Genomic DNA, 15,672 nt, shown 5'->3' with positions numbered 1-15,672 from the left:
AAATTTTAGTGTAGGGGGCCACTACAAAGTTGTGTTGTCCTCTATTGAACATATTTATTTGAGGTCCAAATTCTTTGTAATTTTCCAGAAAATGAATAAATAAAGAATTGAAACAGTTATATCCCTGTTTTATTTATCATTGTCAGCTTCTTGACATTAAATTTGTAATTTATGTGCACAAACAGGACAAAGAAACCATTCTTGGGTTGTTATCGACCCTTGTTGATGATGAGAAAGCAGCAGGGGTCTATTTACCAACATTTATATCTCATTGAATGAGAGGTGGTTTATAACATTTTTATCGACCCTTTGGAGTATTTTCTTTAATTTTGTTTTTAATAAAGAACTATACCGTATTTTAATTTAACGACACAGAAAAAAAATCAAATTTCTACTGTTTTTATAAATTATAACCAAATTTTTTTTAATTTTTTCAACAATATTAATTTTTTTTTTTGATAATTGGAAGAGGGGGAGCGCTTGTAGGAGGAATTTTCTTAATTTTTTTAATCGAATCAGTCGAATTTAATTTTATTTGTTTGACAGTCATTGGATGATTGTAATTTTTGTGTTTACTTGTTTTAATGGATGAATTTGTATTCAATAGGCCACCATTCAACAATTATCACGTGAGAAAAATCATATTTAATTTATTTAATTAAAAACACCTGATAAAATTGAAACAAAATCCTTTAAATCATTTTATAACTGGAAAATAAAAAAATTACATCAGTGCTGCATTTTTTTAAATCTTTTAATTTGGTGTTTGAACTTTTACTTTTCTTATATATTAATATTTCGGATTTTAGAAAATATATCAAACAAGTGCTTCTAACCGTCTCTCGATCACACGTCCTTTTATTTAAATCTATACATTCTACAAATAAATGACAATTGTGTACACTATGAGACAATTATATATAGAATTAAAATATCAAACCATTTAAATCAATTTAAACTTTTTGGTCTTATCAGTATCCATGTGATCGAAAAATGGCTAAGATTATTGTTTTAATACACTTTCAAAAAGTTGAATTGATTTAAATGGTTTAATAGTTCACCGGTGGTTTAATTTATGAGAAATTCTCGGTCTACCACATCATCCGTAGACTAACCTATCATATTATGACACGTCATTAAAATGATGACAATCTTGTAAATTCATTTTTTACTTATTTACACGTTTGAATAGTAATATTACAAGATTGCCATCATTTTAATGACGTGTCATAATGTGATAGGTTTGGTCTACGGATGACGTGGTAGACCGAGTCTACCTAAGAATTTCTCTTAATTTATCCAAAAATTAATAGTACTAGTATGAATTTTTTATCATTAACTCACAGATTTTTAACTGGAAACTTCACTTTCATTAACTTGTGCTTTTTGTTTAATGAACCCTAAAAATGAAACTGAACCCTTTTATTTTAACCTTTATGATGAATAAGAATGCTCTCACATCAAGGAAGTACAGTCAATTTTTTACAATTGAACATCAATCCCCATGTTCATAGTCTTACCTATAAGCTAGGGTTTCATCATATTTATTGTTTTTGCACAAACAATCAACTTTTAAGAAGTATTAAAAACTCAGATTCTTTTAGCATCTAAATTGCATAATAATAATAATAATTTTTTCTACAATCACAAAGGTTCAGTCATTTTTGTTTTGCTTGTTTCTAAGCAAACTTCACCATCAAAGAATTAAAAACCAAATTGAAAATGACATTACTTCATACTTACATACATATATGAAAATGAAACACTCAGATATAGCTCCAAAAAGGGTTTGTATTTTTCCTAGCAACAATACAATTTAACCGCTGCAACATCATTATCTTCAGAAGATTTTTATAATTTTATTTTTTTGAATATGCAATTTTCATTAAAATTCAAAAGTGGAAATGATCATAGCAGCAGAACAACTTGGTAAATCTAAATTTAGTAATTATAGTGATTTTTTAGGGTTAGTTACAGTGTTGTATTTCTAAATTGAAAAGCAACAAATTAGGTAAAATGTACTTGTTGCTTTGTTTATTAGTGGTTTGGAATTAAAGGAACCTTCATTTTGCGTCTGTTTTCAGTTAATATAACAAAACCAAATTAAAGCTATAATTTGATGTTAACCATGTCTTCTAAACCTTCCATTTGTCTGATCAAATTGATAATTTATTTTGTATTTTTCTATGTTCTATGTTCAGTTGCCTAAATTAAATTAAAGTCCAAATTCAAGAGGGAAAGAAAATTGCATTTGTATCTACCTCGTAAGGGTAATTAGTTGATAAAGTTTCTTTTTATAGATCTTCTTTTCATTTCAGAAATTTTGTACCTTTTCTAGATCTTTGCCCTTTTTAAGCTGTGTTGTTTCTTTTATTTTTCGTTAATCAATTATAATTACAATTTCTCTTTCTAGATCGGTAGTTGAATTATATGTAGTAATGTTGGTTAATTTTTTTTGGGGAATTACCAAATTATATGTCGATTATCGTTACTTAATTGCTATATTTTAATAATTAAACTTTTATTTTTAAATCAACGGAATAATCTATAATAGTTCAAATTAAAAATTACTTGTTGCAACAAATATTTGTGTGTTTATTCAATATCTATATTGCAACATAAATAATTTTTAGTCTGAATTGCTATAATAATCTCCATGTTAATATAAAAATAAAAATATAGTTAACGAAATATAATAAATGATTGACCAGTGACAATTTCGTAAAAACTTATAATTTAGCAACGATATAAAACTTTAACCTCTAGTAATATTTCTATGGTTGGAGAGGAAGTGATAAGATTAATATGAAGGTGAAGACAATAATTTTAAAAGTTTAAAGAATACTGACTTAAGTTTAGAAGTGAAAGTAACTTTTTCGATCATAATGCATGGAGGATTGGGATTCTCTCAAATTCATTTTGCACTTGAGGGGGTCATGTTCACGATTTACACCGTTCGTTATAAAATGAACGGTGTAGATCAAAAAAGCACAATTTTAATCAAATTAATTTATACCGTTTACTTTATAATAAACGGTATAAATCGTGAACATGATCCCTTCAAGTTCATTTGAATTTGAGGGAATCCCAATCCATGCATGGAAAATAAATCAAACTTGAAACTTCCAAGAAATGTCCCTATTATAGGATTGCCTAACAAGCATCAATTGAAAAACAAAATGTTTATTATTCAATCATTGTCACATTAGGCATAGTAGATAAAGATTATTCCATCATATCAATTGGATTTTAATTTTGCATAATCAAAAGAAGGAAAATAAGTAAACTAATCATAATACATAGTTTGAAAATCTTCATTAATTAAAAAACAATCACTGCTAAATCTCCTCCAAATATACCTCCCAAAATATAAAAAATTCATTCATATTATTCTAGCCAATTTAATGGTACAAAAACCTTATAAATACATTTAAAAGAAAAAACAGAAAAACAGAAACAAAATCTACTATACAATTACAATATACTCCAATACAGCTAACTTATAATATTTGCTACTTTTCTGTATTTTCTTCTCAATAGAATGAAAATTATGAGTAAACAAAGAAAAAAATAAAAAATAAAATCTCCAAAATTAAGTTCTATATAAATTATAAGAATAAAATAAATCAACAGTTGCCAAAGTCTCTAACAGAGAAAGCATTGGTCTTCTCCGGCATGTTTCCGGCATGGCGTAACCCTAGAGTTAACGACACATCTCCAGCAGCAGCACCACTGGTGGTCCCAAACCTTATAATACAGTGATCAGCTCCAGCTGCTAAATTGCCAGTGGTCCCATAATCACCTGCAACTATACTGCCACGTCGACACGTGTCTTCGCCGACATGAAAATTCTGATGATGAGCATGAGGAGGTGGTGCTAGTAGCGGTGGTGGTGGCGCCACCTCTGCGGTGGCGGTGGTGAGTGGAGTAATAACATTGGTTGACGGGTCGTTTTCGTAGGGAAATTCGGATCTTTTGGCTGTTGAGGTTATGGTGGGAGATGAAGATGGTGTTGGTGTAGCTGTGGTGTTTGTTGTTGTTGAGATCTGTGCATTAATATTATTATTATTTTTCTTGTTCTTGTTCTTCTTTTGATTGTCTTTATCATCATCTTCGTCTTCATCTTTTGATTCTTGTTGATACATTTCTTCCACCATTGGCTTCCATAATCGAACCCTAGCATTTATGAACCAATTTGATACCTGCATGCAAAATTACTTCATTAAGATGACTAAATTATAACCTAACTATAAAAAATTATTGTATTGCAGCCTTTTAAATAATTAATTCATTCAAAAGATTAAGTTAGCACAGTGGACTAACTAAAGATATTATCGTTTATGATCCTTAATAAAGTATCACATGTGAATATCTAGTACTCCATTCAAAATCGAATTCTAAACCTTTTAATTATACAAACGTCAAATACCATATCAAATAATTAATTCATTCAAAATAACTTTAAACTGTTAGATGAGACTCCAATTATAGTTATCATTAACTCCAACGAGTTCATAGAAAATGTCCGGATTTAATTAATTAAATCAATTTTTTTATCTCTAACATTTGATTAGCTGGATTCATGTATTTCTATAGAAACGATGTAAGAATCTCTTAATTTTTACATGTGTTAACTCTACAATTTTAATACTATGTTGCAATTTTTTTAGGGATTCATAAATATAAGAGAAACCTAAATAGAAGGGAAGATTAGTACTAGTCGTATATGATAAGAATCTGAATCTTGAGCTATATGTGATGACAATAATAATTGCGAGATGCAATTGTAGCCGCGGAAACTCATGGGAAGGAGTTGTCCAAAGACAACTCAAAAGTCATCATAGTGAGGGCACTCTGTTCATTCATTAATTCACAGCCTGAACCTCAATGTTTCTGACTCTTCTTTTTAATAATTAATATCAAATCACTGAGTTTTATTTATTGCACAACCTAAAGACATAGAACTAAGTGCGTCTGTTTTCTTTGTATTTTCTCTCCCACTTAATTCATAGTCTTCCATTTTTAACTTCTCTCCAATTCAAAGTTTTGATGACACACAAATTTTTTATTATATACTTTAGCACATTATTCACATTCTTGATGATAAATAACCAAGGTTAAATTTTTTTTTTATGGTCACTGAATTATAGACTTTTTTGATTTTTTATAGAAAGATTATCATTGTTTCATTTCTTTAATTTTTGATTATTTAACTTTTTTACATTAACGAGAGATTTATACTACAACAATTTTGGCAAAAATAACATATGGTTTAGTATAGTGCAACTTTTTAATCCCAATCATCCATCTTGCAAAGTTAAAAGAAAAAATACGTATGTAATGTTAAAAGGTTAGGATAATTGTAAAATAAATAACAAAATTTTAGCGTGTTTTGTAATTTTGTAAAAAATTCTTTAAAATTGTCACTTTAAACATAAACTTCTATTATTTTGCAATTTAAAATATAGACTGATGTGAGCACCGAAACCACATAAGAATCTATTTTATTTTTAACCCTAAGAAAAAGATGGGAAGAAAAGAAAATGAAAATAATAGAGTGCTTTAATGGTTGATTCTCGTGTGGTTGGATGGAGAGAGAGAATGAAAGCTGCAAACTTTGATGTCTCATCTATTTGTGTACTTCACTCATCTGATCTTAATTATTTATGTCTGAGCAGTTTCTCAGTATTTATGTCCATTTCAGAATCTATGTCCCTATTGTTTATTCAAAAAGAATCCAAAGATTTCAATTAAAAAAAAATCAAAATCAAAACATGTTTGTCTTTTGTCTTCTCTAACAATAAAAACCAGAGAAATAAAACCTAAATCCATGCAACCATTTTCTGATTTATGTTTCTTCTTCTATCTTTAATTCCTGCTGTTAATATATATATATTTATTTTTGTTTTCTTGTTAAATAAGAGTAATAATAAATTCTCTAACCTGATTTCTTGATAAACCAGTCTGCCGAGCCAACAGATGCTTATCAGCATCACTTGGATACCTGAGAAAGAGACCAGAAAATGACATTAGAGATCAGACACAGATTATATAATGCTCTATTAATTATATATATATTAATTTAATACCCTTTAGAATTTAGATCAATGGTTTTTATCTTGTTTCTCTGCATGGCGTGAGAATCTAAGAAAAAAAGAAAATTATGCAGAAGAAGCTGGCTGCAATTACCAGTCTGTAGCTCTAGGGATTGAAACTTAGCAGCAGGTCAAAGTTTCACCATCTTCTCTAATTATTTAATTACATTTTGTTTCAAACACAGAGAAAGACAAAGAAAAATTTGCCCTTTACCTATTTTTTTTATTGTTTTTTACTTATATTTTGATTCTATTTAGCTCAAATTCTAAGGTTTTTAATACATGAACATTAGAGAAATTATATTTTCTAAAAATATAAGGAGAAAATGTAATTTTGACCTACACGGTAGAATTTTTATTTTAGACACTAACAGATTATTTGCTGTAACTTAAATATGAAAAAAAAATAAAAATAGGAAAGCAAAGAGAACTGCTTTTGACAGCTTTTAACTGAGGAGACAACATGCAAAGGACACTGCATAGCACTGTTCCTTTAATCATAAATTGTATGAAAAAGAAAAGAAAGAAGGCAACTTTGGATCTTGTGTATACACATCCATGCAAATTTAAAAATTATTCTATAATTAAAATGTTTTCGTTAATTTTGTAACACATGATATTATTGAATGAAAATATATAGTCAATAAACAATGTTTTATTGGTTAGTTTCATTCAATATCATTATAAATACCACATGTTGCATTCACATGATTAGTAGAAAAATTATTATTCTACGTAGTGAACAAGGTTCAACCGATTATTGTATGAATTATTAGTGAACTTAAATAAAAGTAGAAATTAGATAGAAAACGTACGGGTGAAGAAAATGCTCGAAAAGCCAGGCTCTCAAAATGTTGACAGAACGTTCAGGCAATCCTCGTTGAGGTCTCCAAGCTTCTTGTTCCATCATGCCCATTTGATGAAAGGCTCGTTGTTGTCTTAAACTTTGTTCTAATAACCTTAATCTTGGTGTTTCACCTTTGGTAATACCAGAACTTCCTGCTCCATCTTTTTCACCAAGTATTTCACAGCTTTGCTTCAATTGTGCTGCTATGGCTTCTTTTAAACACCTAAAATGTCTTGACATTGCCTTCTGTGCTAGGGCTGTGTATGGCACTGCTGCCCCAAATCCCATTACTAGGTCAAATGAGTTTACCACCATTTGCATTTGCTCACAATAATGATTGTATCTTCTATCCACCTGCATCATCAATCCCAATTATGTCATCAAGAAAGAATTAAAAAACTAATTTTTCAGACGGGTTAGCTAAAATTTTACAGAACGATTACCGACATTCAGTTGAAGATAATTCAGACTAATAACTGCTTTTATGAGGCGACGGTAAAATTAGATAAGCACACCATTTTTGTTCTCAGATAAGTAATTATCCGTGAGAATGTTTAAAGTAACCTTTTATTGTTGTAAAAAATGAAAGTTCGATTATCAAAATATAATAAATTGAATATTAGTATGCAAACAAATTCCTATTAGAAAATTACATGATACTCAAAATGTAATTTCTGATTTTGTTCTTAAAGAAAGCTAAATGAAGAAAAAAAACAAGTATTAAATGCTGAGAATCAAAGAGTGGTACAGTGAAATAATGATTGTTCATAGATAGGAATATACTTATGTTTTTTTCCTCAATCAATCAACCAGTCTATCTATGCCCAATTGAGCCAATTGACAGTCTTAACTTGTTTAATGTGTGAGCATAGACTAAAGAAAAAAGGTTAAAGAAAAAGAAAAAGTAAAAAAAAAATTAATCTCTTCTCTGCCTAAGTCAACTAAAAAATATACTAAAAATACACGTAATGTAATATGGTGGCTTTCTAGTCATCTTCCCAATCAGGAGGAACGTCCATTTTTTTGCTGCTCTAGCTAAGAGGTAACTTAAAAATACTGTAAAACTACCCACCAATCTAAATTAATCAAAGATATTTAATTTAATTTTCTATAACAAATTAAAGAATTAAATAAATGATGACTAATCACTCAATCACTAATCTAATAATTCTACCAACTAGATCCTATGCAACCCTATTGCACCAGCCGGCTTTATTTTCCTATACTATTTGGGATTTTTAAAATAATTTGATCAGGAGAACAAAAAAAGCACAAGTAGGATTTTTCTGATTTGAAATCAAATTAATTGATTGATAATTAAATTTTTAATTAAGATTTGGTCTTGATGACTTTTGAGAGAGGGAGAAGGTAGAAGAGTAGAGCAAGAAATTAAAAGAAAATTAAAGAAAATTAAGAAAATAGAGTTGAAAAGTTGATTACATGCCTCATCAAGCATGGCCAGAAGTTTGACCTTCCTTCTCTGATGCTCAATTCTGTCAGAAGCTGATAAAGAAGGCGGATCTTTTGTCGAAGAAGACGAACCACCGCCGCCGCCGCCGCCGCTACTTCCTCCTGGAGTATTAGAATTAGGGTTTGTGTTTTGTCTAGTGAGTTTGCTTTTCTTGAATTGACCTCTTCCCACACTACAAAACTCTTCTAACAATTCTTGAGCGGCTTTCACATACTTGGAGTTTCTCAAAACATTAACCACTCCGAGAGAAGATCCGTATCCGACATGAACTTGGTGATGATTCTGTCCAATTCCGACTCCCACTCCGACTCCGGCTTGTAAATGCAATGCTTGTTGTTGCTGTTGTTGTTGTTGGCCGCTTAAATTCTTGAAATATTGAGCGCTAGACGATGAACCGGTTCCGGTTTGATGATGATTATAATACAATAATCCAGTCTCTCCCATTCTTAATTCTTCAGCTTTTGCTGCTTCCAAGTGTTGCAAAGATGATGATAATGACAAAGAAAGCCCTTGGTTTTCAGCAACAGTGTTGCTGCCGTGTTCTTCATGGTGAGAATTATTATCATGAACCCAACTGAATTGTGGATGAGAAATTTGATGATCACTACTAGTAGCTCCAAAATTACCAGTAAACCCTTGAAGAGAATTAGATGACGGATTTGGAAGTAACATATGAAGTGTAGAAGAAGTTTGAGGCGGAGCCGGAGCTGGAGCAGGAGAAGGTGATCTTTGTTGTGGTGGATTCATCAGAAAAAGCTGCATGGCAGCTGCAGAATTTGCATTAATACCTGAAATCTGATGATGATGATGAGGATTATGATTATGATGGTGGTGATAACTAGACTGGTCCAACAATTCAGCTGCCGTAACTGGTCCTCCAGGAGGAAAATTGAACATTTCTGATAACATTCCGGCTGTTTCATACACCGGAAGTCCACCGGATTCCTCCACATCAATACCTACTAATGAATGACCCGGTGGTGAAGCGTTTGGTTCATAAACTCGAAGCTTATCTCTTCGGATCTGTTGAGCTAAGTGATGCTGATGTTCTTGATGAGCTTGAGCTAACCCTTCGGTCGTCGACGATGACGATCTCTCGAATCCATTCGAAGAGAACGAAAAAATACCAGCTTGATGATAATCTTGGGACATAGATGAACAATTATGATTCTTGAACTCAGAATGAATTGGATAATTGAGTGATTTTGTTGCTATTCCCATAATAATATCAATAAAATTTTCTTGATATTAATGATCATCATCAACATCATCATGTTCAACAATCTTTTTATATATTCACTTCTTTAATATTCTTGATCAATTCTTCATCTATAGACATAAAAAAATCAAGAAACATATCAAGAAACATAGCTAAAAAACAAGAAAGGAAAGAGGGAGATAAATAGAAAGAAAAAAAGTGAGAGAAAATATATTTTCTTGATTACATATTTATATTAATATATACTATATAGTATAGCCATAGCTTTTAAAATTTTGAGTTTGTTACATAAACTAATTAAAATATTTACTTACATATAAGTACCTGAAGAAGTTGCAGAGTATGAAAAGATGTAATAAAGCTCTCAGCTAGTCTCTTTCTTTCCTTTTCTTCTTCCTCTTTGCTGCTCTTACTAGCTTAAGTGTGTGTGTTTTTTTTTGTGTTTTTTTGTAATATGCAACCAATTTTTGTGGAAAAATGAGGAAAAAAAATTAAAAAAATGGTGGGTTTTAAAGTAAACTGATCTCTCTCTCTTTTTCTCAAAGAAAATTCAGTCCCAAACAGAGAGGAGAAGAAAGAAAATTAAAGAAAAAGAAAGAGTGAAAGGGTCACTATTCTTTTTTTTTTCTCTCTTTTTTGTTTGTTCTTGCTTATATTCTTCTCTTTTTAATATATTTTATTTTTGATAATAATAAAATAAATAGAAATAACATAGAAGAAAGACTTGAGATACAATTTACTAATGTTGTTTTAAATTAAAAATTAAAAATGACTAAAATACCCCTGATTTTGGATATTCCAAGAATTTAGGGTATGTTTATGCTTGAAATTTCACAAGTCAAAGAATCTAAACTGACATTTTCAAACAAATTAAAATTAATGTAAATAATAAACAGTCAAATTCTTGTTATTTTTGTGGAACGAAGTAATTTATTTTAGGACTAATTAATTTTTTATTAAATGTTTAGTTGAAATTTTGATATTTAATGAGAAATTACTAAATGTTAATTGTCGGCTATTATCGTCATTTTGTCTACGTCCTTTGGAAACAAACGCAAGCTACGGAATAAAATAAAGATAAGGTCAGTACAAGGTCATCTCAATGATCCAAACTGCCACCATCCTCTTGATTTTATTTTTGTGACCAATTTTGCCCTAGCTAATTATTAATTCCGATATACCAAAGCTACTAGTTGGTGAGGGTAATATGGTCATTAAATAATATATTTTATGCATTAATAGCACAACCGAATTAAGTTAGCTAGATGGGCATAAATATATTTATAAAGCAAAAATAGAAAAGAAAAGCATAGGAGTCATTTTAGTTTTTGGTAAAATTTCAATTAACTATATCATATAGTAATATTTATTTTTAAAATAAAGAAATGTGACTTTGTTTGCAATAATGAAGTGTTCTATAGAATAATTTTACACTAACGCCATTAAAAGTTGTATAATTTTATATGGTAATTCATAAAAAAATTAATATGCTAAATCAGTGATTTATCAAGAATATTTTTCTATTTAAAAAAAATTGATATCGCCTTTAATTGAATAATATTAAAACGATAAGGTACTTGGGTAATATTTTATTTTTATTTTTTATGGTAGGTTTCTAATTTAAATATAGTTGAAAATTAATTAAGAATATAAACATTATTATTTATTTCACCTTTTTGTATAAATAAAAGAAAGCCTCTCGTACGTGCGAATGAAAAGTTAGGTTAGTGTAGTGTATTAGAGAGTGAAGGTGTGAAAAACACATATAACCGTTTTTTGGTTATGTAATGTCAAGATAGGCATGTTTTATATTAGGGCTTAATCACAAAAAAAAACCCCACCTTTCAGCCCCTTTTCAAATGCATCCTGACGTTGTAATTTTACAGTTGCACCCTAATTCGCACCTTTGGTTTTCAATTCCACCCTCAAGTACTAAATTGATCTCTTTTTCATTTGAAAAAAGTTAAAATAAGTCATCCATTTTTAACTTTTTATGTGAAAAAGAGTTCAAACGAGTACTTTATAAGGGTTTTTATGAATTTTTTCTAAGTGAAAAAAGTCCAATTTGATTTTGAGGGTGGAATTGAAACTCAAAGGTGCGAATTAGGGTGCAACTGAAAAAATTACAACGTCATGGTGCAACTGAAAAGCGGCTAAAAGGTGATGGTTTTTTTGGTAATTAAGCCTTTATATTACACCTTTCCATATGGCCCCATAATTGTCTACTTAGCAATTAACCTTTTTATTAAAATAATAATTAAGCTATACAATTATGTATTACAGGTTGTTTGCAATCTTCTATGCTTCTTATGATTGGTTTTACATCAGCTACTAATTACTTTTTTATTTTTTAAAAAAAAATAAGATGCACGCACGAAAAATATTTATTGAAAGTATCAAAATTGATACTATTATTCAAGTACGATTTTGATTCGATTTTTGTACATAAAAATATATTTTAAATGAATTTTATTCTGTTTGTTAGTCTCTCCAGTTTAATTTAAATTAGTGATATTTAAAAAAAAAAAAGAGAAAAGTCTTATTCTTTTTACGAAAAATCATGCTTTATTTAATTTTAAAAAGTTTGTTGAAGAGGCACGAGAGTTAAAGAAATAATTTAAATGTTGATAATTTATTTGTAATTTAGATTAAATTTTTAATTAAACATAAGATGTAAATTGATACAAACAGATCAAAATTTGGCAAGAAATAGAGTGTCATTGTAGGTATTATGTATGTGAAGTTCAAATTAATTAGTGTTTTACTTTTTTTACTGTATTTCATATAAGTATTTCAATCAACATATCAATTAATGTGTTCTCCTTCTATTTTGCCCTTTCGTTTATTAAAAATAAGGATAAGGTACAAAAATGATCCTAATATTTACCTTGTGGCTCATATTCCCCCCTAATATTTTTCGAGTCTCAAAAATGACCCTAATCTTGTCAAAGTGGAACAAATATACCCTCCACCATTAGACGGAGGAGTATATTTGTTCCACTTTAATAATGTTAGGGTTATATTTGTTCCATTTTGATAACGTTCAGGTCATTTTTAAAACTCAGAAAACATTAGGGCAACGGCTAATTGTATGCCAAATCAGCCGAGTTAATATTCAAACACGCTATCGGTAGACAGAGGGTATATTTGTTCCATTTTGATAACGTTAAAATTATTTTTGAGACTCAAAAAACATTAGGAGGAAATGTGAGCCACAGGGTAAAAAGTAGGGTCATTTTTGTACTTTAACCCTTAAAAATATTCCTTCATTTTAGCCCTAAGATTTTCCACTCGATTATAGTGATGTATTAGGATATTATGTTTGTTGTCCTTCTTTAAATGGAATATTGTACTAGACTTGAAGAATGATGCTTAAAAATAATGCATTATATTTTTTCTCAACTTGTACCTTTCATCCCCATTTTAATGTTGAGATTACGACATTATACATCAATTATGGTAATACCATTCTCTAGAAATAAACTAACCAATCTATTCCTTTTTAAAAAAAACTCACTAATTTATTTAAAAAAATTAATTTTGGATATGATTTTTTAAATCGTAATTTTATAAAATAAAAAACATCTTAAAAAGATAATCAAATATAACTTAAATTTAAAAGTTTTTTTAAGACTTTATTTTTTAGTTTGAAATCTTAATCCAATCAACAAAACTTTTAAATTTCTTAACAGGGTTCGAAAATTCTTCAAATAAAAAAAAAACTAAAAATTCTCTTATTAGACTTTGAAAAGAAAATCACTAGATTTCCGGCCATCAAAACAACCTCATTTTCAATCATTTAAGATGAGAAGTTTTCCATGTGAAACTTAATTAGATAAAGAAGGTGAAGATTGAGAAGATGAATCAGGTGGTTTTCCGGCCAGAACTACCTCTTCAAAACTATGAGATTAGTTTTATAATTTTTCTAGAGAGAAGGGGAGAGTTTATTTTTAGAGAGAGAAGCGATGAAAGTTTCATGTCGCAATTTAACGACGACACTGTTGTTTAGCTCCATTTATTTTGTTAAATATAAAGTAAAATACAAAATAATCATAAGACATAGGTCTAATTATTTTTAAATATTTTTTATTTATATCTGATATTTTTAAAATTGTTAATAAATATATAAAATCATCATTTTTACACCAAATTGCAATTCTATCGCTGTCTTTGAACTATCAATTTAATTCACCATTTTTTATGTCAGTGCTGTATAATATAGTGGTAATTGTCACAGACATCTTGGTAAGAGGTTTCAAATTTGAACCTCACTCCCCTTTCTCTAATTATCAAAAAAATTCACCATCTTTTAATCTTGTTGTAATTATATTATCACATTTAAAAATCAATTAGTTCCTAATTGACATGGAGACCGAAGATGATATGGCAATTCTAAGTCACATGTCATAAATAATTGATGTAATTATGAAAAAGTATAATTGTTTAACAAAATAAAGATGATACTTTTTGAACGGTAACATAATTATAAAAAAAATACAAAATTTATAATTTTTAACGGTCATAATAGTACTTGAATTTAGTGTAAATGTAATAATTTTATATGTAACTAATTTTTTAAAAAACATCAAATTTAACCTAATTTTTGCAAATATATTCAATTGTAACCCTTAGACATATTTACAAAAACAAAATTATTTTGATTTTTTATTTATGATCAAAAAATTCTTTTCAATCAAAAAATATATATCAAATTAATCATATTTGACAAAAATAAAAAAAGTTAGTCATAAACAAAAAAAAACAAAATAATTTTGTTAGATCTTAAACATTCATTTAATATCAGTATAAATATAGTATATGTGGCACAATACCCTAAATATATATACATTTAATCATGCACACGACGTAGTATAGTATGGTAGGTGTAGTGATCGCATAAGAAAAGCAAGGGTACACGTGCGACTTTGGCACGTGACAGCTATCTAAAATGATGAGGTGTCATGGGAGGGTGGGAGTCACGTGAGCAATGAACCAAAAGAAGGTACAGATGGTATAGAAGGAGAAGGTTAGGGTGTCAACTATCAATCCGGTTTGTAGTTGGGAAAGAAAGTGCTTTTTAATCTTTCTCTTTTAATTTCTCTCCCAATTTTTAGTATTTTTAGTAACAATTTTTTCATCTTAACTACTTCTATGTGACATAATTTAATATATCTATCAAACTTTGAGTAGCTCAATGGTCGAATATATATGTAAGTTATGAGGCAATTTAAAAGTAATTTGTGATTTAAAAAATATATAAAAAAGAATAATAATTCAGATTATATCGACGTTGATAATTATCTATAAAAAATTCTTTCAAGAAAAGGATAAATTCCATAATATGATTAATGAATCAACAACTTGTATTTTTTTTAGATTAATGAATCAATAACTTGTCATGTAATATGATGATTGTTCTTATCTAATTAAATAATTTTCAGATCTATGTTGAAAATAAGACTTGAAAAACTTGAAATTTAATGGATCGAGTACTTCTAAAATCGTAATTTCAATATTTGAACTATATTGTACTATTCGGTTAATCTTTTGATGGTTAGAAAAGTCATACTCGATTACTGTATTTACAGCTTTTATTATTATTTTAGAATAATTTTTTTAATTTGTTAAAAAACGATTTATTTATATAATTTTTATTATTATTAATAAAAAAATTAATTTTTACCCAAAAAAAAAAAGTTAAGTTGCGCCGTTGTTGTGGGGTAACATAAATTTCTCACAAGTTAATTGATTATACTTTATAAAAAATGTTCACATCAAAATGTAAATGATGAAATTAATACATATGGTGTGGCATTGCAGCTTGAAATGTGACGCATCTTATAATTAGCTTTTGTATCTTTCCATGTAGGTAGCATTAATTAATTTAGCTATAGCTTAGCTTCCATCTGTCTCACTTGTTTATAATTATACGTATAAACAAAAACAAAACCACAATAATTCGGATGTGAGTGTCTGTGGCAATCTTTGTTGTCTTATTCTTTTGATAGGGAAATCATTTCTTGTCTAGAATATTTGTGTC

At 28.8% G+C, this 15,672-nt stretch overlaps 1 protein-coding gene across 2 annotated transcripts; it reads right to left on the bottom strand.

Moving 5' to 3' along the window:
- Positions 1-3,354: 3,354 nt before the first annotated feature.
- LOC126655747 (BEL1-like homeodomain protein 4) lies at positions 3,355-10,271 on the bottom strand. 2 transcript variants are annotated; one of them, XM_050350031.2, is made up of 5 exons: positions 9,947-10,271; positions 8,387-9,742; positions 6,911-7,296; positions 5,944-6,004; positions 3,355-4,202 (listed from the first exon to the last, which is right to left on the bottom strand). In XM_050350031.2, the coding sequence occupies exons 2-5, from the start codon at positions 9,632-9,634 to the stop codon at positions 3,627-3,629; spliced, it is 2,271 nt and encodes a 756-aa protein (XP_050205988.1). In that variant the 5' UTR covers positions 9,635-9,742; positions 9,947-10,271; the 3' UTR covers positions 3,355-3,626. The 2 variants fall into 2 exon arrangements, with proteins under 2 accessions (XP_050205988.1, XP_050205987.1); XM_050350030.2 differs by having other exon boundaries at positions 9,957-10,271.
- Positions 10,272-15,672: the final 5,401 nt, after the last annotated feature.

Source organism: Mercurialis annua, linkage group LG7 (genome assembly GCF_937616625.2).
Source record: "Mercurialis annua linkage group LG7, ddMerAnnu1.2, whole genome shotgun sequence".
Lineage (NCBI taxonomy): Eukaryota > Viridiplantae > Streptophyta > Magnoliopsida > Malpighiales > Euphorbiaceae > Mercurialis > Mercurialis annua.
The sequence above is the reverse complement of the archived record's forward strand: the minus strand, read 5'-3'. Positions and strand labels throughout refer to the sequence as shown.

Excerpts from the sequence above, each read along its gene's own strand:
- LOC126655747 (XM_050350031.2), bottom strand. The coding sequence starts at position 9,634 with ATGGGAATAGCAACAAAATCACTCAATTATCCAATTCATTCTGAGTTC. Across the intron at positions 7,297-8,386 it reads TTCTGGCCATGCTTGATGAG|GTGGATAGAAGATACAATCA; the intron begins GCATGTAATCAA and ends TTGATGATGCAG. Across the intron at positions 4,203-5,943 it reads CTGGTTTATCAAGAAATCAG|GTATCAAATTGGTTCATAAA; the intron begins GTTAGAGAATTT and ends TTTTGCATGCAG.